General features: G+C 41.2%; 3 protein-coding genes across 3 annotated transcripts in view; 2 read left to right on the forward strand and 1 right to left on the reverse strand.

Annotated features, from left to right (window-relative positions):
- Nucleotides 1-9,619: 9,619 nt before the first annotated feature.
- On the forward strand, nucleotides 9,620-18,677 carry LOC310926926 (elongation factor 2b). Its single transcript, XM_083889140.1, has 15 exons — nucleotides 9,620-9,702; nucleotides 10,238-10,468; nucleotides 11,776-11,990; nucleotides 12,736-12,917; nucleotides 13,026-13,237; nucleotides 13,319-13,497; nucleotides 13,631-13,736; nucleotides 14,496-14,748; nucleotides 14,877-15,072; nucleotides 15,532-15,655; nucleotides 15,759-16,001; nucleotides 16,610-16,963; nucleotides 17,038-17,220; nucleotides 17,402-17,534; nucleotides 18,012-18,677. Exons 2-15 carry the CDS (start codon nucleotides 10,466-10,468, stop codon nucleotides 18,203-18,205), a joined length of 2,577 nt encoding a protein of 858 aa, XP_083745266.1. The 5' UTR covers nucleotides 9,620-9,702; nucleotides 10,238-10,465; the 3' UTR covers nucleotides 18,206-18,677.
- A 970-nt stretch (nucleotides 18,678-19,647) lies between these two features.
- On the reverse strand, nucleotides 19,648-23,919 carry LOC310926932 (BTB/POZ domain-containing protein 2-like). Its single transcript, XM_083889146.1, has 9 exons — nucleotides 23,375-23,919; nucleotides 23,167-23,286; nucleotides 22,556-22,712; nucleotides 22,258-22,363; nucleotides 21,956-22,153; nucleotides 21,648-21,840; nucleotides 21,145-21,232; nucleotides 20,792-20,938; nucleotides 19,648-20,673 (listed from the first exon to the last, which is right to left on the reverse strand). The coding sequence occupies exons 1-9, from the start codon at nucleotides 23,893-23,895 to the stop codon at nucleotides 20,512-20,514; spliced, it is 1,692 nt and encodes a 563-aa protein (XP_083745272.1). The 5' UTR covers nucleotides 23,896-23,919; the 3' UTR covers nucleotides 19,648-20,511.
- Nucleotides 23,920-25,942: 2,023 nt separating this feature from the next.
- LOC310927242 (protein unc-13 homolog A) overlaps nucleotides 25,943-26,186 on the forward strand; it is a gene marked incomplete at both ends in the record, with an annotated part of 39,583 nt that continues 39,339 nt past the window's right edge. The window contains one exon of the mRNA XM_083889536.1: nucleotides 25,943-25,971. Coding sequence (XP_083745662.1) covers nucleotides 25,943-25,971 — 29 coding nt within the window. The remainder of the gene's footprint in view (nucleotides 25,972-26,186) is intronic.

Below are 26,186 nucleotides of genomic sequence, written 5' to 3' on the forward strand. Positions count from 1 at the left end.
ATTCCACTGTTAAAGCAGCCGCAGATCAAACTCAAACCACAACACACTCTGAGATCCAGATACTGTTCTGTTGCTTTGTGTCCAGGAGGAAGTTCTCGAGTGTGTTTCAAAGGACAAAGGTGAAATGCAGCATGATAAAACCCAGGTGATCACTGTCCAATCCGGGTATTAGCAGACAGCTGAGAGAGAGCCAGGCGTCATAAAAAAGAAGAATCCTGGATAGATTAATAATCCTAAATCACTGGGTCAAGACTGATTTGTTGTGTGGTTTCACATTCACTTGTTGGACAGAAGTGATTTACAAGAGTTCCTCTTAATCTATACACCTATAACTTAATTATTATAATCAACAAACCACATTTCAGTAAAAAAGAGAAGAAGATTTTCATTGCGACACACACTCATAGATATTTTTAACCAGATTGCAGTGTGATTTAAAAGGTGTCAGTCCTGACAGACATGACATGTCTGCTTTTGGATGGATTGCGATGACATTTTTTTATAACATAGACTCAGTCGTGTCCCCTTGGGGCGTGAATAGCAATAGCTTTGGTGATCCCTGAAAGAGGAACTTTGTCGTTTTTCTTTCCTCCACACATCAATTCCCACTGCAATCGCAAAAATACGAAGTCACAGCCAACTAATGGCTCAAGGCTATATTGCTATTCACACGACAAGACCTCACGGTGTCTGTTGGAATATAGCAAAGTGTTGGGCTTGTAACTTTTAATTTAGAATGGGAACTTTTATTCTGATCTAAATCTGATCTGTGACTGACCCTGCAGATTAGGCTCAGCTTCAGCTGTACATTGTGTCCCGTGCATATTAGCAAATATCATCATACTGACATGTTACCCTGTCTGTGGTAAATATCTCAGTCTTAAAAACTGTTTCACTTTTCTTCTCTTAGGATCAAATGGTCAGAGAGAGCCAGCAATAAAAAGGTTGGTAATAAGTCCAGTTTCACAGCTATTAAAGCTCCTTCACTTTCTATTTAACTTTGCATTTAACTCAGAGTTTGCCCTAATTCTTTCAACTGGCCTTACATGCAAAACTTTTTCTCCATTCTCTTAAAGACTGTTAATGAGGAACTGGTTCGTCTTTATTAATAAATGAGAACAACATCATTTTTTTGCTTTTCTACGGCAGAACAGGCGTCACAGTTTCTTATCTTTATTGCCATCAGTTTCATGCTCTTTCAAAGTATACAAACACACACGCGATAAAGCAGAGCTATTACATAATGTGTTCAGGGAGCAATAACACAAACAGAACACGCACACTTATTATCACAATGTGGTAAGAGATTCTTTTAACAGCAGGGCTATTATAAGAGCCTTCGGTTGAGATGAGCACAATCCACAGGCTGTTAGTTTCCAGGGTAAACAATAAATGCCTTGACTTGAGAATTTCTCTGAGGAAAGATACTCACTCTCTCTGCGGACTTCACCCAGAGTAATATTCAGCCTAAACTATGAAGACGAGGGAAAACAAAATCATTTTGTTTCTCGTCTTTTCTTCTCGTATGTTAATAAATCAAGCCCACTGCTAAGGTTTTGAACTTTGATTCCAACACTGTGGAGACTTTAATTGTACAGCTGAAGGCTTTTCAGAGAGTCTTACAAAATAAAAATACACCTCAGCTTCTGGCTATAGAAGAATTATCCCGCTCACTTGGGAACTCACTTGTTTGCCTTCCTACATCCATTGGGTCAGAGTTTTATTGTGTTGCCTTGGGCTGGAGAAACTAAAATCCAGCTCCTGCAGAATATTTCAATGTTGTAGTGAAGCCTGGTCTCCATTTCTGACTTATCCTAAGATCCTATGCCTCTCCCATGTTTTCCCACCCTGTACTCACAGTTCATTCTAAGTGTACTTATGGCAGCAGCTCCCTGACCTCACTCACTGTCTCCCTCACCCAACACTTTTATTCGTTCATTTTAATCCCCTCAAAAATGACTGCAAATCCATGGAACAATAAGAATAATAACGTATACGTTGTAAGTGAAAAATATTATTCGGCCTTCTCTAAAGTTATCAGCTCCCATTCCTAAGCACAAGCCTAAACAATTCAGGACAGCGCCTGCTGGAACTGTTGTTGTCACATTGACCTCGGTACAGCACTGTTGTCTACAGAATTCGTCTCTTCATGTTTTCGCCTGACCGGAATGGGGCAGAGGACTGACGCTACTGCGCAGTCCTCCCCAAGGTCAGCTCCATGTATCAGCAGAAGAAGCACCTTTAAGGATCCTAACTCTGGGACTCACAGACAGACTGACAGAGGATGCCCAACTGTTAACATACTTGGTTTATGTTCGGCATTGTCTCAGTTCTCCTCAGATCTGAGCTGCTTCCAATAAAGCTTTTCAACTGAACTCATCTCTGACTCCAGGAAACTCCATCTTTGGTCGACTCACTTAATAATCAAATCTCCGCAACATACGTGTTTAGAGTCGGTCTCTCGTGTCACGTATGGTTTTTCGGGGCAATCGGTCAATGCATGGCGAAGTTATGGGGCACTTCCTGTTTCAAACTTTGGTGGCCACACCCTTTTCAATCTTTGATGTGTCGAGTACGGATGGTCTACTTCCTGTGTGCAGGTCACATTATGAAGTTTTAAGCAGATTGGTCGATGTACAGCTCACAGTTATTGTGTCGTGGCGAAATGGCGGCTAAATTCAAAACGGCTCACTTCCTGTTGGGTCAAGTTGGTGTCTGCAAACTGTTCGGGGTCGGTCTCGTAAAAAAAAAAAAAACACTCAATATTTAACCCTGTAACACCGAGCATATCTCATTACCGTAATAACGCAACAGTTTCTGAAAGCTGAAAAGTTTCATGTCAAAGCCCAAAAATTTGGTTATTACTGTAAATTTCTAATTTAAAAGTTAGGAAACCGACGAATCAGCGTCCAGGTCTCCAGAGAGGGAAAAAGTTGGAAACCACACTGTTTGATACTGTTCAAATTTAAAGGGGACATATTATGCAAAATCAACTTTTTAATCATTTAAATCAGGGGTTCTCAAAGTTTTGATACCTGAGGGCCAATTTAGGAACCCAACGTTGGACTGAGGGCCGCCAAAGGAAAAAAAAACAAAAAAACAGAAAGAAATCCCATTTGTAATCATTTTAATGACCAGATTGCAGTTGTACAGTTTACACTTGTTGGTTTGTATCCAGTAATGTCCAATAAACATAACAAGCTTAGTCGCTCCTGGATTAAAACTATCAACTGTAATTCATTGCGGGCCGCTAGAAATGTTTCTGCGGGCCGCCATTGGCCCCCGGGCCGCACTTTGAGAACCAATGATTTAAATCCTTATATTTGGTACTCAAGTAGTCAAAGTGTGAAAAAAGATGACTCACTCATGTTTTTGTGGTCCTCCTCAGTCTAAGTACAGGAGATAAAACACGCACGTACGTCATGGTATGGTACGTCATAATGATAAATGATAAATTACTAAAAAAGAAACGCGAGAGTGCAGGCGAGGGCAATAGTATCCGGAAGAGCGGAAGTCCTCGGAGTGTTCTATTCTTGGCTGCACAGTGCAGCACAGAGTTCCACACAAACTTCAAGTTATATATGACGGCAATGTGCCTGCTAGAGCTTGCAAATGATCACCACTTTTTCTTTCTTTTTTTAAAGAGATACTACTAAAGAGAGCGTTCTGAACAGGGCTGTTTTGACAGGGTGATTGAACTGCTGTGGTGCTTCATCCTTATGGTATTATGACCAAAGCATGTTACAGATAATGTTCATTAGGACACCAGGGAACTAGGTTAACTTGAAGAAATAGGGTGTAATATGCAATGTATAATGTTTTATATACAACTGCAGTGTGTTTTTCTACATTTTAAATCATTACTATACTATTTTAACATGCAGTAAATTGTAAATAACTGCCAGATATTGAAAGTTACTCTGCAAAAATGGCCCTTTTATGGTTAAATTAACCACAAAAGAAATCTTACTGTCGAAAAAACTTAGTGGTCAACAAGACTCAGCAACAACAAGAACAACACATGTCATCCTGTGTGAGTTATCATCTCCCTCATTCCCTCTGGACGCTATGGCCCCCATGCAACCCTTCTGACCCTTCTGCTATCCGTGCCTCTTCAGTGTATTTGTCGCATCAAAATCAACTTATCTACGACAGAGAGTCCACGACTATCAGCGCTGTAATACGCCTAATTGCATGGCAGCGCAGCTGTGTTATCTTTATTGTTGTTCTCTCTCCTGATTACACAGATTCAAGGTACATGTCTAATCAGGACATTTAAAAAGAAAATATCTGTGGATACCGAGAATATGCAGCAGGGCAGGTAATTACCGCGTAATCACACGTGATGTCATATTCTAAAGCCGTATTATTGTGTCCATTTGGATGCTTGTTACACCCAGTCACGGAGAAAGGCTTCATAATAGTGAAAGTGACTCACCACCACATTCCATGAGCTGTACCATGAAATCACAGTCAAGCAGCTGCAGTCAACTCCACATACTTTTATTCTACATTATATGAAGTATGTGCGAGTGCAGCTCAAGTCCAACAACAACAACAGTTCACACATTTTTCTTTTCAAGGACGTATGAAATTGGAAAAGTGTGAGCTGACAACACTCGGCTAAGCTGTTCTGGGGAAAATAATAGACCTGGTGAGGACAAGAAGAAGGCTAATCTGATATCTTCTCTCTTTTTTATATATATATACCCAAACAGGTGAGACGCAGGGAGTATGCTCCGAGCACATGCTGTGCTATCGTTCCACCATGAAATGCACGCTGGATGGCTCTTATCAGGAGGTCGGTGATATCATTGAGATGCACAAAATGAACCAACACCTGCCGCAGTGGTGGGAATTTTCCAGTGTGTGTCACACACATGTAAGAGAAATGAAAGCAGTTTCAGGCTGCGTGGCATCAACTGTGCTGCTCACGTGTCCACTGATAAAAGCCTAAATTCAGCTTCAGCTACACGCAGACGTCTGTTATTAGAGTCGTTTTAGATTTTAGATTGCTTATTTCAAACACATTTGCATCTCCTTCTCGTCACATGTTTGAAAAGGTGTAGTACAAACGTATATGTTTATATTCCTGTTGCACACAACTCAACAAAATCTCGACAACTATTTACACAATATACAGTTTATACGTTATATGTTCTTCATGCTGGATACAGCACAACAATATTTCTGGCTTTAAACATGACCATTACTGCGGTTCTTCATCCAACATTTATTTAAAATGTCTATTTTGTATATTCTTTTAAAAACTGAAATGTCTTTGCCTATATATATATATATATATACATACATACAGTATAATATATTTTTAACATTATAAATGCAGCAAAATGTCTTTGTCCCCATCTCAAATGCCAGATTTTGAATATATCTGTAACTCCTACGCATGATGGGGTATGTTTAATTTAATGCAGAAAACAATAGATTAAGGTTTGGGTATTTTCCTATCAATTTTCATTTATTTTTTACTTATTTATTTATATCATTGAATATATGCCTGTAGGTGCACTAACATATATACGTAGCATACTAGCCCTTTATTAGTCATCATTAATAAGCACATATTAACACCTTATTCTGCATAACCTTATTCTACCTCTTTTTTTACAACATGAATTAAGATTTTTCCTACATAAGGTGTTAATACGTGCTTAAAGGTGCATTATGTAATAAATCTAAAGCAACTGGCAATAAAATCTTCCTCATATGTCACAGAGACTCAGGAATAATGTTCATATAACAAACTGAACTCACCAACAACAACAGTACAGACAAAATATTTGCATTAAAAAAAATATTTTGCAGCAAATCATGTTTATGTTTTGAAATCATGTTTTGGCATGTGGCGCCACCTACCGCCGTCTACCAATCATTGCAGTCAGTAGAGTCTCAGCTGCCGAGCAACCACGGGTTGCCACTTATGTCAGAAAACAAAACCTAAAAGACCTCAGTATTTTGAATTTGTATGTAGTAACTGTTTTGTCCACATTCTTACATATGGCACTTTTAATATTTACTAATAAAGGGCTAGTATGCTACTTATATACATGCTAGTAAGCCCCTAGTTAATGGTGAATGTGTTCCCTAATCTAAACTGTTACCAGATTATTTTTTTCAAGTCTAACTTTAGGGTACCATGCTATTTCTGACAAACAGTACTGTTTATGTAAATGTGACAGTATAATCGTAGCCCTGAGTGATGTTTAATCCCTTATATCAAATCTACACTCATGTTCGTGTTAAATTTAGAAGCCAATCCTTGCATTTCCACGTCCTGACGTGGTGACTGAAGGAGGCAGACACAACAGCTTGTTTTTTGACTCGATGCAGCAGTGAACATCCCACGGGGGGGATGTTCGCATCATGCTTTACATAAAATATAATAAAGACTATGTTGTGCCATAAATCGGGCACTATTTTTGACATCTTTTTTATCATCTCTCTGAGTGACTGCAGACACCTGGAAACAGACTGAATGTCTTTCTGAGCGTCACTGCTTTAGTAGGTCAGCTCTGCTGCTGAAAATGCGACAGAGCGCAACTGCTTTTGCACTGAAATGAAATAATACAGAAGCGTCAGTCGACATGGTTGCAGAAATGATTGATTGTATTAGGGTTTTTTTCTGAAAAGTTTTGTTTCTGTTGACTTTTGCAGATAGAAAATAGAATCCCACTTTTTAATCAGGCATAAAAAAAGGGTTTATACAGTGTAATGAATATTGATTTTTGTTAGAATTAATAATCAGTGCTTCATAGATAAGTTATCAGTGGGTATTAATTGCAAACCAGTGGAATACGGGTAATACAAATCCATTATTGATTACATCTTAGCACCTGGACAAAAAGCAGCTGAAGCCCATATTAACAGTCTTATATATTATATTCCTCTACTTTAATAAACCATGATGCCAGGTTCTCCTCTGACCTCTGCTCTCATGAGGGCCCATTATGTGCATGTGTGAAGAGGGAATTTTCTCAGTTTGGAGCTGAATTTTTCCTCTGAGCACTGAGCGTGTGGAAAAATGAGTCATCTGGGGTAATAAAAAAAACATCCCAGTGCATGCATGTTCATATAAACACATTCAACGAAGACAGGACCTATATATATATATATATTGTGTTTTAACTCTGCTTTTCCTCATTCAGCTCTCATCTCCCTGTCCCTATGTGACCTCCTGGAGATGCTTTGTCCTGCTCTGCCCTCAGCTGTCGGAAATGTGCAACAGCACCCGCTGAAGTGTGGAGTTACCCACTCTGCTTTGTCCACAGAGAACGCTCAGCCAGGAAAGGTTTAACCCTAGAACACTATCGCTCAAATTAAAAACACCATCACTAACGCCGGGTGATTTTTACCCGAGATAATAAATACACCCAATAAAGGGTCATCAAAATATATCAAAACATGACAATACATGACACATTTCAGTAGTGTTCTTTTATTTTAAACTGTGTCATGTCTAACAAAATGAAAGAAAAGCATCATGAGGAGACCATATAAAAATGCTCCAAAATTACTGGAAAATTAGAAATTTGGGAACAAAACATTTCTAAAAAAATAAATAAATAATGAAGTTGAAAACTTGGTTTTCATGAAAATCACATACATTTATTTGCTCGGGTGAAAACCACCAGGCAATGGTGTTCTAGGATTAATGCACACAAACACAGATGTGGACAGATGTCTCAGGGCGTTTATCTATTGACATTTGGATTGGAATGATGTCATTATATATATAAGCTCATACAACATGTGTTTTCACAGCAGATATTTCTCAACATGAAATAGTAGGACAAACTCTATTTTAAGGCTCCACTCCAGTTTTAAGAGAGCCAGGGTCGTGCTATAGTTCAAGTCCTTGACACTTTAACCTGTAGAAGCCTGTGTTTCCCCCCTAATGGTGGACTAAATCTTTTGCACAACACTGTATATTAATATTATCGTACATTAGATGAGGAAGTCTGGCATGACATTGGACCATCTATGGCAGGCTTAACTTATTATTATTTGCTTAACTTTGAGTTCAGAGCTTTTATTCTAATGAGATTATGTTGCTAGAATTGACAGTTAACCTAAACTAAATGCTTGGTTTGATGTTGGGAACATCAAAATGTGGTGGGCAGCAGAAATTATTAAGAAGAAGAATAAGATCCACAGATTAAGAGTGTACATGGTTAAAACTGTACTCACAGCTCATTATTTATTGCGTCTCATTAATCTCTCTGCTGCATATTGCACTGTTTCCATTTAATGTGTCTTGTAATTAATGAATACATAATTACTTGCACACATATTACACCACACAATTTCGTCCAGGATTAATAAAGTATTCTGAATATACTCCGTCTTTCTTCCACAGTTCCAAGTCTCAAGTTTAAAGCCTGACAAAAATGCGATTGACAGACAGACGGACACTGCACTCCTTTCGTCATCTGTGATGTCACTTTGTATCAAAGGTAATTAAAAAACTTGCTTTGACGTCCCCAAAACAAAAGGATAGCGTTCACAGAAAAATCTGACAAGTTCAAAGTGGTCAAAGGACCCTTTGTCTTTGATAAGAAAGTTAAAGAGGTTGAAGTTGTGATTAAAGTGTGGGACAGAAAGATAGACGGACGTTCCTCAAAGAAACGGGTAAGGACATATTTTAAGTTTTACTTTTCAGACACAGTTCTCTTCAGTTTGTGCATCTTAGCTGTCTGTCCTGCTTATGTTTTCCTTTATTGTTTTTATTTGCCAATGAACACAGTATTGTCTTGTTTAGTTTCTTGAGTTACTATTGGCTAAATTTGCTAAAATGTTATTGCTAAGTTGGTGATATCATAAGAGCTTTTTTCCCACTGGTTAACGTAAACAATATAATACACTCTTAGAAATAAAAGTGCTAAGTAGAACCATATAAGGTTCTTCGGCTTGTCCTCGTAGGAGAACCCTTTTTGGCTCCTTTTTTATAAAGGCTCCACAACCTTTTCCACCAAGAACCCTTTTAAAACCCTTTATTCGGGAAATGGGTTTTAAAGGGTTCTCTGGATCAAAATGGTTCTTACTGGAACCATTAGTGTTACCAAGAACCCTTCTTTGGGTTTTTCAGAAGCAAATGGTTCCAGGTAGAACCTCAGCCCTTGTAGAAGGACCCTTTTGGAACCCTTATTTCTAAGACTGTACCATATTTTGTGTTTTATTGTGAAATGACTATATAGTAGATGTGGCTATTAGACAAGAGACCTCCAAAGTAAAAGTGCAATGTTGATACAGGCAAATACTGCTAAATCAGAGTTATTTATGACATAACTGTGAAGTGACAAAAAAGCAGCTCTGTCTAGAACATTGTATTTCATGTTCAGTTTAGAAGAGGAAGAATGACACTGAAGAAAGACAATACAAATTGAATTAGAATTGCTGGGTTTTTATGACACAATATTTATGACCTTTTTGAATAAACACTCCATGTTGTAAAAAAAACAACAACCTCAACTAATAATAATAATATTTAATAAAAATATTATAATGATTAAAAAAAAAAAAAAAAAAAAGTAATTTCTGCTCTGGGCTCAAAGTGCAGTGAGAGATGCAGTTCCTCCGCTCCACCACAAGAGGGCAATCTCCAAAATAGGAGCAGGTGGATGATAAAGGCCTTTCTCTTTGTATAGTGGGACTTCGGACTGCACGCGCGGTCCAATAGATCTGGTAAATTAGTATAAAACAGCGAATAAGTGTGCGCTATTTCAGGATTAAACCTACGGCGTTGCCGAGAATGTGTGTAAAAGTGGCCGTTTGGGCACATTGTGTGTGTTATTGTGTATTCGTTAGCTACACAGAAGCAGCCCTGACGCTGTCTGATAGCAGCTAAATCTAAACTCATCCAACTCGCCGGTCGGTTACAGCAAACGTGGCGCTGTTTAGCCGCTGCGTAGACTTTCCGTGACTACTCTTTAACAACTGTTGTGTGGGATTAGGAGCCACTGTGGTGCTTCGTTTCACTTCATTAGCTTTGTTACAGAGATATTATTGTGTTTTTGTTTACTTTTAGACAAACGTCACTGATTTGAGCGGAGTGCGTCGAGCACAGCCACGTCGGTCGTGTTTCATTCCAATAGAAAAGTTCGAGACAATTAACAGCGAGGGGGGAAAACAAAAGACGGTGTCAGTCATCTCAAATGACACAGTCGAAGAGTTTTAAAACCATTCGAGTCAACGTTGTCTTTTCATCCTCTCACCGCAGAAACACACCCAGCAGTGACTTTTCCGCACAGCAGAGTGCAGTGTGCACACAGAAATCCTCCCCCAGACCAGGCTGTGGCGTTGCGAGCTCCCCCCGCTCCAGCAGCCTCTTTCCTTCATCCTCTCGCAGCAGCAGCAGCGGGTCCTCAGCCTGTCCTCAGACAGCCGGAGGCAGCGTGAACAATAAACCCATCATCACACTCTAGAGGACCAACAACCCGCAGACAAAATGGTGAGTCGGCATCGGGCGTTCACGCGCTCTTTTTTTTCTTTTTCTTTTTTTGTGTTCTGTGCTCTAGTGGGAAAACACGGGAACGTTCCGTGATTCGACGTCCGTGTGCTGTCATGACGCGTGTTTCATGTGTGTTCTCTGTGGGAATGTGTGAGTGAATCGAACGCCGAGACGCCGGTTCAGGTGGTGTCTAGTTGTTGTGTTCGCTGGCATCGCAGTTACGCAGCGGTGGCATATGGTGGCGCAGGCCCGAGGCCTTTAATCGTGGCCCGGTCTTCTCTTCTCCACTGTGACGTTGATCGCTAACGGAGCCGTAAATGTCCCAGCGCCGTTGAACGTGGCTCTCGTGTTATCATGTACCGAGGACACCGTGAGACGAAGAGCGCAGTGTCCCAGACCTGCGTCCTGTGCCCCCGCTATGACTGTTAGAGATGCACATATCAGGAAATGGCACAATGCTTTATTACACGTGTATGCATTCGTAGGCCTTCGCCCTCAGTGAGCTGCAGTGTGTCATGAGTGACTCATAATGGTGGATCTTTTTATTTTTTTAATAACTTGGAATTATTTATTACTGTGATCGACCTTGTCAGTGAAAGCCAAGATTCTGGCTGTTTTGTCATTATTGTGTACGATAAATTCATTATTTAGGCAGTTGGCGAGTTTAATCCAACTTGATCAATGTTTGGCAGTTGATCTCGTCTTCGTCACAATGGCACGTCATTGCATAATCGCTACATTGAGCTCCACCTATGCTTAAAAAATGTTCCTGGTTAGGGTGAGGCATACAGTTCTTCTTAGGGAGTAATACATTAGATCAAAACCATTCCAACATTAACATAAACCTTTCCTTTTTACTGTGGAGATTTTAGGAAACGTCCAATGTTTGTTTATAAAGGAAAGACAGATTTATGAATCATAACACATAGTGCGTGCTTTTGTGTTGCCAATTTAACATGTATACATTTTTAATTGTGTGTATGTATTAATTTTTTATACAAACAGAATTCCAGTGCCTTGAGATTGTAAAATGGCATGACTTGGCACATTCACTGGTGACTCAGTACTTCCTGGGTGCGATTGCTTAATCAGAGTACAGGTGGTAGAGTCGTCATGCAGGTTCCCTCTCTTCCTGTGGGCAGGCTGATGGATTCAGTTTCAAACATGCCTTTCTTTTTATATGTTGTAATGAAATAATCTTTGCGAAAACTCTTGTGGTGGACGTGAATAAATAAACTTACACTGCTGCTGGTTGTAATAACACCAGCGTCCCCAGTCCTTACGCACAACTCTGCCTCCCTCGCCAGGTGAACTTTACTGTGGATCAGATCCGTGGCATCATGGACAAGAAGTCCAACATCAGGAACATGTCCGTGATTGCCCACGTGGACCACGGGAAGTCCACACTGACCGACTCCCTGGTGTCCAAGGCAGGGATCATCGCATCGTCCCGTGCTGGGGAGACTCGTTTCACAGACACGCGCAAGGACGAGCAGGAGCGCTGCATCACCATCAAGTCAACGTATGTGATTCAGCAGAGGGCACAGTTTAAACCAGGGGTCTCAAACTCAAATGACCTGGGGGCCAATGCACGTTTATTGTGGTCAAGAGGGGGCCGGCCTAGAGAAGAAAAAGTGGGGAATAAAGCAACTGTTCACAATATTGCATCATGATATCACACTTATACTTAATAATACTATTTATGATGCAAAATTAATGTATTAATATCCAAAACAGATATTTATTTTAAATTACATTAATACTAGTGTGGACAACTGTAATTAAAAATAGACCCCTGGTTTAGAGACAACTCTGTTTATGTGCACACAATAAAAGGTTCTGATGACTTGGTTTAAAAAGATGAATTTGTAGGAGGGGAACACACACATCAGGGTGTTTTATGAGATTCATAAAACTCCTTTATTAAAAGCCTATATTTAACGGTGAAGTGTGATTTCTAGTGACATCTAGAGAAGAAGCTAAACAATTGCAACAAAGCAATGATCTCCCCTCCTCCACCCTTCCATGAGAACTACGCTGGCCTTTGCCGATCACAATGCTGTGTAGGTCACGGCTGTATAAACACACATTGAACATGTCAACAAATATCACTTGCATACAAAACAGTAATAGGCTGCATGTGTCTACCAGTAGAGAGACATTTTTTACTTCATTCTTTACATTATGTTTAGTTTGGGTTAAACAAATAGTGATTAGCAAACAGTGAGCAGACTTTTACCTTACCTTACCTTTTTTTCGTGTCTCAGGGCCATCTCCATGTTCTACGAGCTTGAGGACAATGACATGGCATTTATCAAGCAGTGCAAAGATGGAAACGGCTTCCTCATCAACCTGATTGATTCGCCAGGTCATGTTGACTTCTCCTCTGAGGTCACTGCTGCCCTCAGGGTGACTGACGGAGCTCTGGTGGTGGTGGACTGTGTCTCAGGTAATTGCATAGTAGCTCATGTTGACGCCTCTCCATCTTACAAATACACACATGCACAATCTTGTGTTTTCAATGAGGCTCATTTAAAAAAAAAAAATTCTCTGTCAGGTGTGTGTGTGCAGACTGAGACCGTGCTGCGGCAGGCCATCGCCGAGCGCATCAAACCAGTTCTGATGATGAACAAGATGGACCGTGCTCTGCTTGAGCTGCAGCTGGAGAAGGATGACCTCTACCGGACCTTCCAGCGCATTGTGGAGAATGTCAACGTCATCATCTCCACCTATGGAGAGGATGAGAGTGGACCCATGGGAAACATCATGGTATGGCATTTGGACTGCAGGCACATCGTGGTTGATGCCACTCTTGATTTGTGGTTATTAAGACTTCTCTCTCTCTCGCAGATTGACCCCGTCATCGGCACAGTTGGGTTCGGCTCTGGCCTCCACGGCTGGGCCTTCACCTTGAAGCAGTTTGCTGAGATGTATGTGGCCAAGTTTGCTGCTAAAGGTGATGCTCAAATGACACCAGATGACAGGTGTAAGAAAGTGGAGGACATGATGAAGAAACTGTGGGGAGACAGGTAAACATAAGGCAGCAGATCTGTGTGGTCACAACTGCAATGATCCGTTTTTGTAAAATTGCTCTTGCACCTGTTTTGAAAAGCTCATAATATTCTGCAGCTGTGTGTATTAAGTGTGAATTTCTTCTTTCAGATATTTTGACCCAAAAGCTGGGAAATTCACAAAGTCCTGCAACGGACCTGATGGTCAGAAGTTTCCTCGCACCTTTTGCCAACTTGTTTTGGACCCCATCTTTAAGGTACCTGAAATAGATTTAAATGAATATTTTACCTGATGAATGGTGTCAACTATGGATGTTTTATAATGTTACACACTGGGTGTTTAAGGCGTGCCGTTTCTTAGCGCGATGTTTTTCTATTGTCATCCCAAGAAGTATTGTCTGTTTCTATCACTAGAATATTTGATATGTCCTTTCTATAGGAATGACATACAGACCCCTTTCATTAGATGAATAATTATCTTTATTTCTTATTCATTATCTAAAAATAAAATGGACGACTGGAGTTGGATATAATAGTGAATTGATTGCAACATTTTTTATGAGTATTATTTAATTTCTCACTTATAGCAGTAAAAAGAAAATAACTTCTTTTTCACTGCTATGAAGATTTTGATATAACCCTTCTTCAAAAAGATTAAGATTAATTAAACTAACTTGATCTCAACACATTTTTGAGTCACAATATTTGTCTTAAAGTCTCATTTTGATAATTTAAAGCAGAATAAAAGTATTGGTATAATTTTCTACAATTTTATAGTATAATAAAAGTAAATATTGAATACGTCGATATACAAACAGAAGAACCCAAATTAGAGGTTTGCATAGATCTGGCCTACGAGGTGTAACGTGACATTTGTCCATGAACAGCTTTAAGTCATGGATCATGCTGTTTTCTCCATTTTTGTAAATGCCCTACTTTTCTCAACGTTTTTCATGTGTGGCCTTTTTCTAGTTTAATTGAGCAATCGTTTCAAATACCCTCTCAATCCTCTCCAGGTGTTTGATGCCATCATGAACTTTAAAAAGGACGACACGGCCAAACTCATTGAGAAGCTGGACATCAAACTCGACACGGAGGACAAGGAGAAGGAGGGGAAGCCTCTGCTGAAAGCCGTGATGCGTCGCTGGCTGCCTGCTGGAGAAGCCCTGCTCCAGATGATCACCATCCACCTGCCCTCCCCCGTCACCGCACAGAGATACCGCTGTGAGCTGCTCTATGAAGGGCCTGGAGACGACGAGGCTGCTATGGGTCAGTACTACATTTCTCATAGCACCATGCATCACCCTGTAGACTATCCCCCCCCCCAGTGATGAACGCCATGATGTGTTGTTTTGTTCTTTACCAGACTTAAAGCTTACCATGTTCTCCCTGCTCAGGTATCAAGAACTGTGATTCCAAGGCTCCACTGATGATGTACATTTCTAAGATGGTCCCAACCAGCGACAAAGGTCGTTTCTACGCCTTTGGCCGTGTGTTCTCTGGATCTGTGTCCACTGGCCAAAAAGTGCGCATCATGGGGCCAAACTTCTCCCCTGGAAAGAAGGAGGATCTGTTCGTCAAACCCATCCAGAGGTGAGTTTGTTTAAAGATAAACACACTAGAGCTGAAACTATTAGTTGATTATTTATTGATTAATAAATGAATCGGCAGCTATTTTGATAATTGATTATCTGTTCGAAGCTTCTTTCATTATTAAAACAATTTCTTATTATTTTCTTTGTTTCTTTGCTCCACATAACAAAGAAATCATTAAAAACTGAATCATTTGTTTGTGGACAAAACAAGACATTAGAGAACATCATCATTTCCATGTTTCACAAACACTGATCAACACTTTTTCACATTTTCTGACATTTTATGGGCCAAATGATTATTCGAGAAAATAATCTATAGATTCATTGATTAAGAAAATAATTGTTTGTTGCAGCTCTAAAATACAACAAGCATTCAGTGGTTAAAGGAAAAAAGGGGATTGTCTCTTTCGCTTGTGTTGGCAGTGTTTTAATAATGCTCCTCTTGTCTTCCCTCCAGGACCATTCTGATGATGGGCCGGTATGTGGAGCCTATTGAAGATGTCCCCTGTGGCAACATTGTGGGTCTTGTTGGAGTGGACCAGTACCTTGTGAAGACAGGGACCATTACCACCTTTGAACAAGTACTGTATTGCTTTTATTCTCCCCTGTATGACAGCACATCTACTGTGTTTATTTATTTATACATACTGCAGTCATTGATTGGTGTCGTCGCTCTGTCTGCAGGCCCACAACATGAGGCAGATGAAGTTCAGTGTGAGCCCTGTGGTCAGAGTTGCCGTGGAGGCCAAGAACCCCGCTGACCTGCCCAAGCTGGTGGAGGGTCTGAAGCGTCTGGCCAAGTCTGACCCCATGGTGCAGTGCATCATTGAGGAGTCAGGCGAGCACATCATCGCTGGAGCTGGAGAGCTGCATCTGGAGATCTGCCTGAAAGACCTGGAGGAGGACCACGCCTGCATTCCTCTGAAGGTACTGCGGACAAAGAAGCTAAATTTGATTTAATTCATTTATAATGAATTAAAAAGGATTTGGGATGGGACAATCGCTTCACTCGTCAAAAATTCTTATCCTGTGACAATAAACATATTTTTTGATCCTGTCACACATTCAAGCACACTGCTTTATTAAGGAGGCAAATGATGCCTTCTGTGTGCCTAGCAGTTCCAGGCGTAAACTTGTTTGGTCATAATTGTCATTGTTTTGGATCGGCTCTTTCCTTTGTGTCATAAATCAATCAAAAATATTAACCGAGTAAAAGCGCGCTTACTGGGGATCAATATAAATTTGGACAGTGGTGTTTTATTTCAACATTAAACTGTGGAATCATTTTTGACATTTTATTAACGAGATTATAACACATTGTCTAATCCACCGCCAAAGTATAAAAACTCCTCATGGCCACATTACATAAAATACCATAGTATGTGAGACGTATGAGGGGGTTGTATACAACTGAAATGAATGAATGAACATCAAAACATCAAAATAAAAACCAACCTTGGAATTTGTGGCTAGGAATTAATTTATATTATCCTTTTTTTTGTTCTATAATCTCCTCTCCTCTCACGTCTTTCCAGAAATCGGACCCAGTCGTGTCTTACAGAGAGACGGTGTCAGAAGAGTCGAACCAGATGTGTTTGTCCAAGTCCCCAAACAAGCACAATCGACTCTTCATGAAGTCCCGTCCTTTATCCGACGGTCTGGCAGAAGACATCGAGAAGGGAGACGTCACTGCTCGACAGGAGCTGAGGGCTCGCGCTCGCTACCTAACCGATAAGTATGAGTGGGAGGTGTCGGAAGCCAGGAAGATTTGGTGCTTCGGTCCGGATGGAACTGGCCCCAACCTGCTGGTCGACGTGTCGAAGGGGGTTCAGTATCTCAACGAGATCAAGGACAGCGTGGTGGCCGGTTTCCAGTGGGCTACTAAAGAGGTGGGCATTTGGGATATTGTTTCCTCAGTGGAAATGCATTATGGATGTTGCTTTAACGGGATTTCACCCTGCAGGGAGCTCTGTGTGAGGAGAACATGCGTGCAGTTCGCTTTGACATTCATGATGTCACTCTGCACACTGACGCCATCCACCGCGGGGGAGGACAAATCATCCCCACGGCTCGTAGGGTCCTGTATGCTTGCCAGCTCACTGCTCAGCCACGTCTCATGGAGCCCGTTTACCTGGTGGAGATTCAGGTATGTGTGCACAGATGCTGTTGCAACAGCAGGCGATTGACTGTGGGACATATTGTTTCAGAATGCTTGTGTGTTTATTTGAACAGAACCTGCCTTACAAATCACTTTGGTTTATAATTTCTATTTTAAAAATACAAATAAAAGATGCCTATTTACACTCCTGTACCTCTTGACTGTGCAGTGCCCAGAGCAGGTGGTTGGTGGGATCTATGGTGTGCTGAACAGGAAACGAGGTCACGTGTTTGAGGAATCACAAGTGATGGGGACTCCCATGTTTGTGGTGAAAGCTTACCTGCCCGTCAATGAGTCCTTTGGTGAGTTGGTTCTTCACTGTTACACTGCTGTTTTTTCTCTCTGATCTTGCTCTTATTTCTATTATTGCATGATGAATATTGTATGAATACTCTCTGCGTATCTGAAAGTTTACAGAAGCCAAATTGAAGACTTTTATAGACTCTTTTCAAGACCTCTTTTAGATTCTTAGTAGCAGATAAATAATTGGGCTTATTCTGATCTACATTATGTGAATTCAAAAACACCCAATTAGTTTCAGTGAATTCGTTCCAAATAAAATGTAGTTTGTGTGTAAATTGGACAATCAAAGACTTTTGTTTGTCCCAATAAAGAATATTTCAGTTACATAATAAAGCATTATGCAATACATAGTGCAGTATGTATTGGAACGTGGTCTGTAAACTGTAGATTTATGTCATGTTAAACCACTAACTGCACACGAGTCACATTCTTGCCTGACAAAAGAACACAATTCATCCGTCTTCCATTCTCCACAGGCTTCACTGCTGACCTGCGCAGCAACACTGGAGGCCAAGCCTTCCCTCAGTGCGTGTTTGACCACTGGCAGATTCTCCAGGGAGACCCCAGCGATGAGTCCTCCAAACCCTACCAAGTTGTTGGTGATATTAGGAAACGCAAAGGTCTGAAAGAAGGCATTCCTCCCCTTGAAAACTACCTGGACAAACTTTAAACACAGAACCTGGATTTAAAAAAAAAACCAACAACAAAAAAACCAAATCAATCTCTAAACCCTACCCAGTGGGCACTTTACAATCTTTGCACAGGCTTAAAAATACACTGCACAGAGTGTTTTGACTTTTGAGTCTGGAGCAGAAATAAAGCTCCAGTTTTCATTTTTTGCTAGTGGAAGCAGTGACGCTTCTTTCATTTCACAGCTAAAGAACACCAAGTGCCTCGGGCAAGGGTTTTGGGGAACAATTGGATCAAAGCAGTTGTATTATTGATTCCTCCTTTCTTTTATTCCTCTACATCACTCATCTGCCAGGGTATGTCTCTACAGTGCACTGTGATACTGCTGCAATAACGCATACTTAAATGAGTCATTCGGAAAATTGATAAAAACACGACAACATGTCAAACTTGCTGGATTTGCAACTTTGTTCAGTGGATGTTTCATCATGAATAAATTCATTCTACTCGCCATGAAAGTGACTCTTGAGTTTCTGTTACTCCAGTAGTAAGTTTTGAAGAAATTGAAGGGGGTAAAATAAGTCCATTCACACTCTGGCTGTGAGTCAGATTATTCTCCTGCTGGGACTAGGGGGCAACTGAGCCTCCATTGTGATCCCTGAAACCAGCAGGATTCAACAGCTGACCTAAGAAGGTGATGTTTTTTTGTTGCTTCATCTACAGAAAATGCAGATACTGCTAATCCGTAGAGGGTCGTGAGGGAAACTGGAGACCATTCTAGCACAGGGCCAACGTAAGAAAAAAAAACCCACCAATTATGCTAACAGTGAAATTGATTAATTCTCCAATTACGTTAAAGCCATTTTAGCCATGGAACTCCACATAATTAAATACATCCAGAGTGTTTACATAAAATGAAACTGTCTAGCTGAGTTATGTTCACAGCAGCAGGAGAATCTTTGGATGGTCCAGGTCATCAGGTGAGCATCCAGTTAGCAGGGCACTTGTCCATTCACTCAGTTTCTGCCTGTGGTGTCCTCATATGAACTTACAGGGACTGAGACTGCCAGTGGACATTTGCAGTGCTCTATGTACAACCTCTGAATAATCCAGCTAGCAGCTATACATCTTTGGGTTACAGTAGCTGGCAGACTTAACTTTTTTTCGAACCAGGGAGCTACATACCAATGACTACACTATGTGGCCCTTGATTTTAAAACAAAAAAATATGATATGCTTTTTATTTGCCAGCAAAATAATATCTTCACTACCAGCATCTCAAGGATGAATATTTGCTTATTCCTTGGGCTGTGCTGAGTATTAATTTGCTCCCTAGCAACCCCTAATAAGTGAATTTTCATGCAATGATGTACCATCCTCATTTATGGTCGACATGAAGGCAAAAAGGAGACAACCTAAAAAAAAAAGTAATTTCTGCTAAGATTTGGTGTTCAAAAACAAGCTCAGTAGTTTTCCTCACTCTTTAATCAATAGTTATTTCAAGTTACATATATAGTTAATAAATGCCACTTTAATATACAACCCTTAAACGTCTGCCCACACTTTTTAAAACAAAGCTTAATAGAAACTTATGAAGAGTAAGTGTGCATCCATAGAACAACCAAATTAATAGATGCCAAGAAGTGCAAGGTATCCCTGTTATATGCAACTACCAAGCAAGGACACGAGATATCACAGATTGTGCTGTATGTAAAACCCCCAGATTTGCTTATAATAATCATATTGTTAAGATTAATAGACGCTTGGGTTCAAATGTACCAAGAGTTGTGAAGCCTATGAGGTCTGCAAGTCTACAGAAGTCATGTGGAATTGCGTGAAATGTTGGTCTCTATTAGACAATGAAGATCTTTCTTGGCAAATATGATGAACTGTACATTCATACAGTTACTCCTTCGAACTAATCCCGTGGAGTACAGGAAGGTGTAATCATACAGCTTTATTAGAATTAAGTGTCAAGTTTTATGCCGCCCATCCACAGCTGTGACACGGATACTGTGTTTGAACCGAGAGGCTTCTCTCTCCCTCTCACCTTCCATTGTGGAGGTTCAGTCATGTCTGTTGTTTTTTAGAGACTTGCATCACTACAACACAAAGGGATAAAAGGGAGTCACCAAGAAAGAAAGACGGCATCTCAAATGACAAACTATGCCCCATGTAGTGGCCTACATCGCTTCACGGCTATTGGTCTTCCCGTGTAGTGCACTATATGGAGGGAACAGTATGATGTCTGACAAATAAGTCCCCAGTACAGATGCTGAGACGTGGCCCTGCGCTGGTGTCAGGCTGTCACATTTGATGGAGGATCGTAGAGGTGACAAGAGGTGACTATGTGTAGAAGATGACCTCGGGAATCTGTCCGTCCTCTACAGAAGTGCCGTTGTTGTTGCCTGCTGCGTAGCAGAAGGTGAAACAGGTCTTTGTGCCGGTGGTCGACGACTCGTACGTTACCTTTCGCATTCCCTTCGTCCCATAATGAGAATCTGGACCCTGCGTGTTGGACAAAGGGAAAGCTGAGCTTAATGGTAATATAGCTAAGCAGCATAGGAGAAGTTTATTAATCCTGTTTAATATGCTTTATGCACACTATTTAAAACAATTACCAGACCTTGAGTGTAGCACAGGCAGTGTAGCTGACGTTGGGTAGTATCTCCACAGGTTCTTTAAACATGACTCTGAAGGTGTTCGCCGAGCCATCGCAGCTGAAGCCTGTATCATTCTGGCCCAGCACTGTGTTACTGTCTGTATGAATTATCTGCAGGAGGAGAAGGCAGGCATAAGCATCCACAACATGAAGAGAGAGAGCGAGGTACAAGTACAGAATTATTTACACATTACACATGTGACATTTACACTGTGGAAAAACCTAATATACTCTTGAACCACCTTGTGTTCTTTTTTTAATTTATTTGATTTTGTGGCAATTCAGTGTTTTGCTGCCTTTATTTCCAGCATCCATACCTGTATGTTGACCTGGTAATCCGTGGGCCCGTGTATGGAGCCGTAGAGGCCGAACCCAACCACAAATATCCTTCTGTTTACCGAGAACCTGGGAGGAAACAGGGAGTAGTTATAATTTCAGGAAGCAAACAACAACAGAATTTACTCTAATATTATTAAAGGAAATATAGTGCAAAAGATTCAGTGTTTTTAGCCTGGAATTAAAAATATTCATATTTGGTGCTGATTTCAGTTCCACTGGTAGCTTGTTGTTGGCTCAACTAACTGTTTTGGTTATTGATTTGATAGGACTGCTGAAGGTCAGCACACCAAGGTTATGGACTCTTTGGTTTGAAGAGACCGTGACTCCAGGTATTTACAGACAACAGTCCTCTCTTTATCGCCAAAAACAATGACACTAACCACAATAGTCTCGACAGACTGGAATCTAGTAAATAACTGATCAAATTAAAGGCATTTCACTAAATTTGAATTTTGACAGAAAATCCAGGCTCCTCCCTCACCGTATACGATCACTTGTTCCACTGTAGCCCCAGCGGCTCTCCACCTGTCCAAAACGTGTAATGCTGCATTCCTTCCCACGGAGGCAGCAGCGAGGTCGGTCGATGAAATCTACACGGGGCTTTGGGTTTACTGTGAAGTGGAGGAAGAGACTTACCACCTCTCTGTCTGAAAGAATATTCGACTGGGCTGGACCTTCAGACACAGAAAAAGACAAAAATCAAAGTTGAGCGTCTGTATTTTGGGACAGTGTGACAGCGTGACAAACGGAAGTAAATAAACGCTTTCAGTTTATTGTGCTGTCATTTACCTGCAGCAAATTCCTCAATGGTCATGAGAGGGAAGCGGATGAGTGTCAGGGCTTTGCCCAGGACTTTGCGTTTGTTCTCAGGTGTGGGCTGCAACTGCTGCCTGTGAGTTTCAGCGTCTGCCCAACGCACCGAAGCTCCGAACAAACGCACCTCCCTTACCCCGAGAGTATCCCTCTCTAACACTGCCACCAATGTATCTAAAGGAGGGAGAGATACAAAAGGTCGTACAGCTATACACATGGGGGGAAAAAAACAGTCTTCAAAAGAATGACAATACTCAGGATGAGAGAGGAGATATTACCCAAGTCTATGTCTGTAAAGCCTTCAGCAGCAAGAGCATCTCCAGTGTTCTTATCGATATTTTCTAGACAAAGGCTGGCAAGCTGAGGCTCATCAAACAACCTCGCCTGAAAAAAATAACATGCCACAGTTTCAGAATTGCCTTTGTTCATGTGAAGATGGTCTAAAATCTGACACTGCATCATCTGTGAACTGCACTATATGAATTGTGGCTTGTGTTTAAAACAATGATGTTAAAGTAACCATTTGTTTATACTAAGCCAATAACAGGATGACATTCAGAGTCCAAAGGAGGAGACCTGTGTAAGCAGCATGAAAGCGTTGTCTGCTCTGAGGTTCTTCTTGAGGAACTCCACACAGTGAGCCTCCAGGGCCGGCACTGCATACTTCTTAGCTGTATAGAGTGTGGTCATCACAGTCTCGGGCCCAATCTGGACTTCATCAGAGTAGAGAAACCTGGAGGAGAGCCACAAGGTGTCATCGAGGTAATCATTTAAAAGCAGAACTTTTTCTGAGGCTAAATATTACTATTTACAATGAATAATTATGCCACTAATATAATAAGAACTCAAAAACCTCCAACAAGGCCACACAGTGACACAGCACTCTCCCCCATCTTACAATGTAAACAACTGTTTAAAAAGCAAACTCATTGTGAATATTTTGTCCACTGACCAAAAATAGTAAATGTTTTCATTGTTTAATTGTTCTAGAAGAGCAAATAAACTCGATAATAACATATTATAGGAGGTTGAAATATGAGATAACTTGTTTCCGAGTAAAAAAAAACAAACTAAATTTATCAACGGACGATCAAAGCAGTTATTGAAGTAATCGTTTCTTTCTTTGTTGCAGCGCTTGACATAATGCAGACCCTCCCTTTAAATGTCTACCCCTGTCCCCTCCTTACTTTAGCAGAGCTAGAAACGCAGCTGGTTCCACATCAGGGAGCTCGATTTCCGTTGAGGTCGTCGCCATCCCACCGTTAAACATGGCATCGAACACTGCGCTACCCACAGCCAGGACAAACCTGACAATGAACAGACTGAGTCAGCAGCAGCAGCAGGAACATGCGCTCATGTTGTCAGTGTTGTTCACACCGCAGACAGACGTCTTACCTGTGCGCAGGTATCCTCTGAACACCCATCCCTTTCCCCACTAAGAAATGAACGTCACTGAGCACCTCGTTGTTGAACAGGAAAGCGAACCTCTCCTTGACGGTGCTCTTCGTAGCCTGCCAGTTGTACACGGGCTCTCGGTACACCAACACTGACGCAGCTGCCGGGGTGGCGGTGGGCGCTGTCGACTGAGCCGCGTTTGACGCTGCGGTGGCTGCCATGTTGGACGCCGGGGTAGCCATGGCTCCTGTTGCCGCAGCACCTGTCGCAGCGGACTGCTGCAGGGAGTTCTGCGCAGTCGGCGGCGGTCCGGTCGAAACACCGTTGCTGTCTCCGCCGCCAGGCCCCATCTGCGGGTTGGGACGCCTCGCTACTCCTGGCGCTCCCCCAGCCGCACCGACCGCTCCGCCGTTGGATGCTGGCATGGAGAAGACGCTGTTGCTCGGCTGGCTGTTTCCCAAAGGACCCGGACCGGAGAAATTAAGGCAAGGAGGCCTGCCACTGTTGTCTCCAGCAGCCATCTTGAAGCTAGCGTCTGCGTAAACAACACACTTCTTCGTTTTGTATATCTGGTAGTCTCAACGGACATGGCTTTGTTTTTTATGCCCCCTGGCGTTTAATATTGGTACTACATGAACCTATCGCCGTTTACAGGAGGACAGTTTTTCTCACACCACTTTATGATTTATTATAAATAAATAATCTACTATGTATTCATTATACATACATCATCTAAATATTGATTTATTACAAATAAATTATCTAAATATTTACGTATTACACATAAATTATCTCATATTTGTGGAATGGTTGATCAAATGAATCGATGGTTCCTTTTTTAAATTCCGTATAGAACGTTTAAAACCACATTATAGGCATAACAAGCATTTGAGTTAGACTGTGTGTTTAAAGTCATTAAACTGATTTACGTGTTTAATTCTAGGTCAGTAAAACCACATTTAGTGCTTTTTATACTAGACTGCTTTTGTGATTTTACTGCCCAAGAGTGACACTGGTTTACGGTAAATTACACAACTTTAATTCAAGCAATTTATAGTGTACATATTATTGATACATTTGTATCAATAACAGTCAAGCACTGGCTAGGTGGTAATCTGGAATTACCATTATAGATATCTGCAGTGTCATTTTGACTAGTCCTGTTTTCATCGTGATTTGTATGAATTGTAGTTGTAGATTCCTGTGATGTCATTCTTGCAAGTCAAAACTGCAGTTTCAGATATCTGCACTCAGAATGATGTCACATTTGCCATTCATGTGTATGGGGTACTTCATTATAGATATCTACAATTCAGTTTGCAGATATCTGTAAGTGCATTGTAGATGTCTCTAATTCCAGTTTCAGATAGATTCAGAATTCAAGTTCGAGAAATATGCAACTTTATTCTGACTATCTGAAACTTAATTCCAGATACCTAAAAAAGTATATAAGAGTATAGATAGCTTCAATCGAGAATAATCAAAGATATCTTGAAAAATCGGGTCACAGATATCTATCATCAACACTTCATACTAGTCTCAATGAAATCACAGGTGTCTGTTATCATAATTCCAGATAGTCAAACGTCAATGTCTTAGCTCTGACTGTTTTTTGTTTTTTTTCTTACAGACTGTTGTGGAACTATGGCGGCCTGTGTAGAGCAAGCAAGACCCATTACCTTAAGTACTTATACAATACTTATACTTATACTCTTACTATAAGGCTATGAAAACCAAATACTTTATTTTATTTTATGTGTTGCATATAGGGCTTGGGCACCGCGTTGCATTCTGGGACGTGGCGGCCATGTGATGGCTTCGCGAATGTAAACAAACAGCAAGTGAACAAGGAGAAGAAGCGTAGTTGGGAGAAAGAAAATAAAGAAAGAAAAAAGATGTTAAAATCCCGAAAAGGATGTGGAATTTACTGAAATACGTTAAATATAATAATAATATAATATATAATAAATTCTCACCAGGCAGCACAGGTGGCCTACTTTAGTTCCATGTTGTAGTTATGTTATCGCAATCTCAAAAATAGAAACCTTTCAATGCGGGACTGAAGTTAATGCATGTTTTAAATGAAAGTAATAGATTTTTAAGACCTTTTGAATTTGTATTCAAGACCTTTTATAAAATTTTTAGGACAATTTTAGACATTTTAAGGCCTTAAATTCAAATGATTGGATTTAAGTTTTAACTAAAACGCTCTGTGCCTCTGAGAAATCTGAATGAAATTCCTCGTCTTATTGTTCATTGAGGACACTACCCTGGTATTAAACCCTTCCTCACTCCACTCCCTGCTGCTACTCATCAAGCGTGACGTCAGCGCGGCGCGGCGGAGCTGTCCTCGCGCGCGCGGAGGGTCCCGCCTGCTGCTTCAACAAGATGGCTGCACGCGCAGGAGGAGCAGGAGCGGCGGCGGCGGCGGCAGCGGAGGAGGAGGAGGATAACTGAGGCTATGCAGAGGAGGAAGGACAGGGGGAGACGAGGGCTTGTTTCACTCCTGTGCGCCTGGTCCTGCAGTCTGAGCAGCGGCTTCACTGAGGAGCGGACGCCGTGACAACGATGCCGTTTTGTGACCGTTACCTGTCAGGGTGACGACGGCTGCCGCTTCCGTCACTCGGGTGTCTTTATTTGTCATTAGCTTTTTCTTCTGAACTCGGCACCAAACAGACCGAGCAGACACACACTCACACACCACTCGTGGAGCACTCGGCAGCAGAGGACAGCCGGGGACGCTCACTACATCACGCCGCCGACAGAGATGTCCCTGCTGTGCGTGGGAGGTAAGAAAGACCGGAACCTACAT

Source organism: Microchirus variegatus (assembly GCF_963457635.1).
Source record: "Microchirus variegatus genome assembly, chromosome: 5".
Classification (NCBI taxonomy): domain Eukaryota; kingdom Metazoa; phylum Chordata; class Actinopteri; order Pleuronectiformes; family Soleidae; genus Microchirus; species Microchirus variegatus.

Bases quoted from the DNA above. Each gene is read 5' to 3' on its own strand.
- LOC310926932 (XM_083889146.1), bottom strand. From the start codon at position 23,895: ATGGCTGCTGGAGACAACAGTGGCAGGCCTCCTTGCCTTAATTTCTCC. The intron at 22,154-22,257 runs GTAATATCTCCT...TCCCTCCTTTAG, and splicing joins CTTTACAGACATAGACTTGG to ATACATTGGTGGCAGTGTTA. The intron at 20,939-21,144 runs GTATGGATGCTG...CTCCTCCTGCAG, and splicing joins ATTACCAGGTCAACATACAG to ATAATTCATACAGACAGTAA.
- LOC310926926 (XM_083889140.1), top strand. The intron at 13,238-13,318 runs GTATGGCATTTG...TCTCTCTCGCAG, and splicing joins GACCCATGGGAAACATCATG to ATTGACCCCGTCATCGGCAC. The intron at 15,656-15,758 runs GTACTGTATTGC...CTCTGTCTGCAG, and splicing joins CCATTACCACCTTTGAACAA to GCCCACAACATGAGGCAGAT.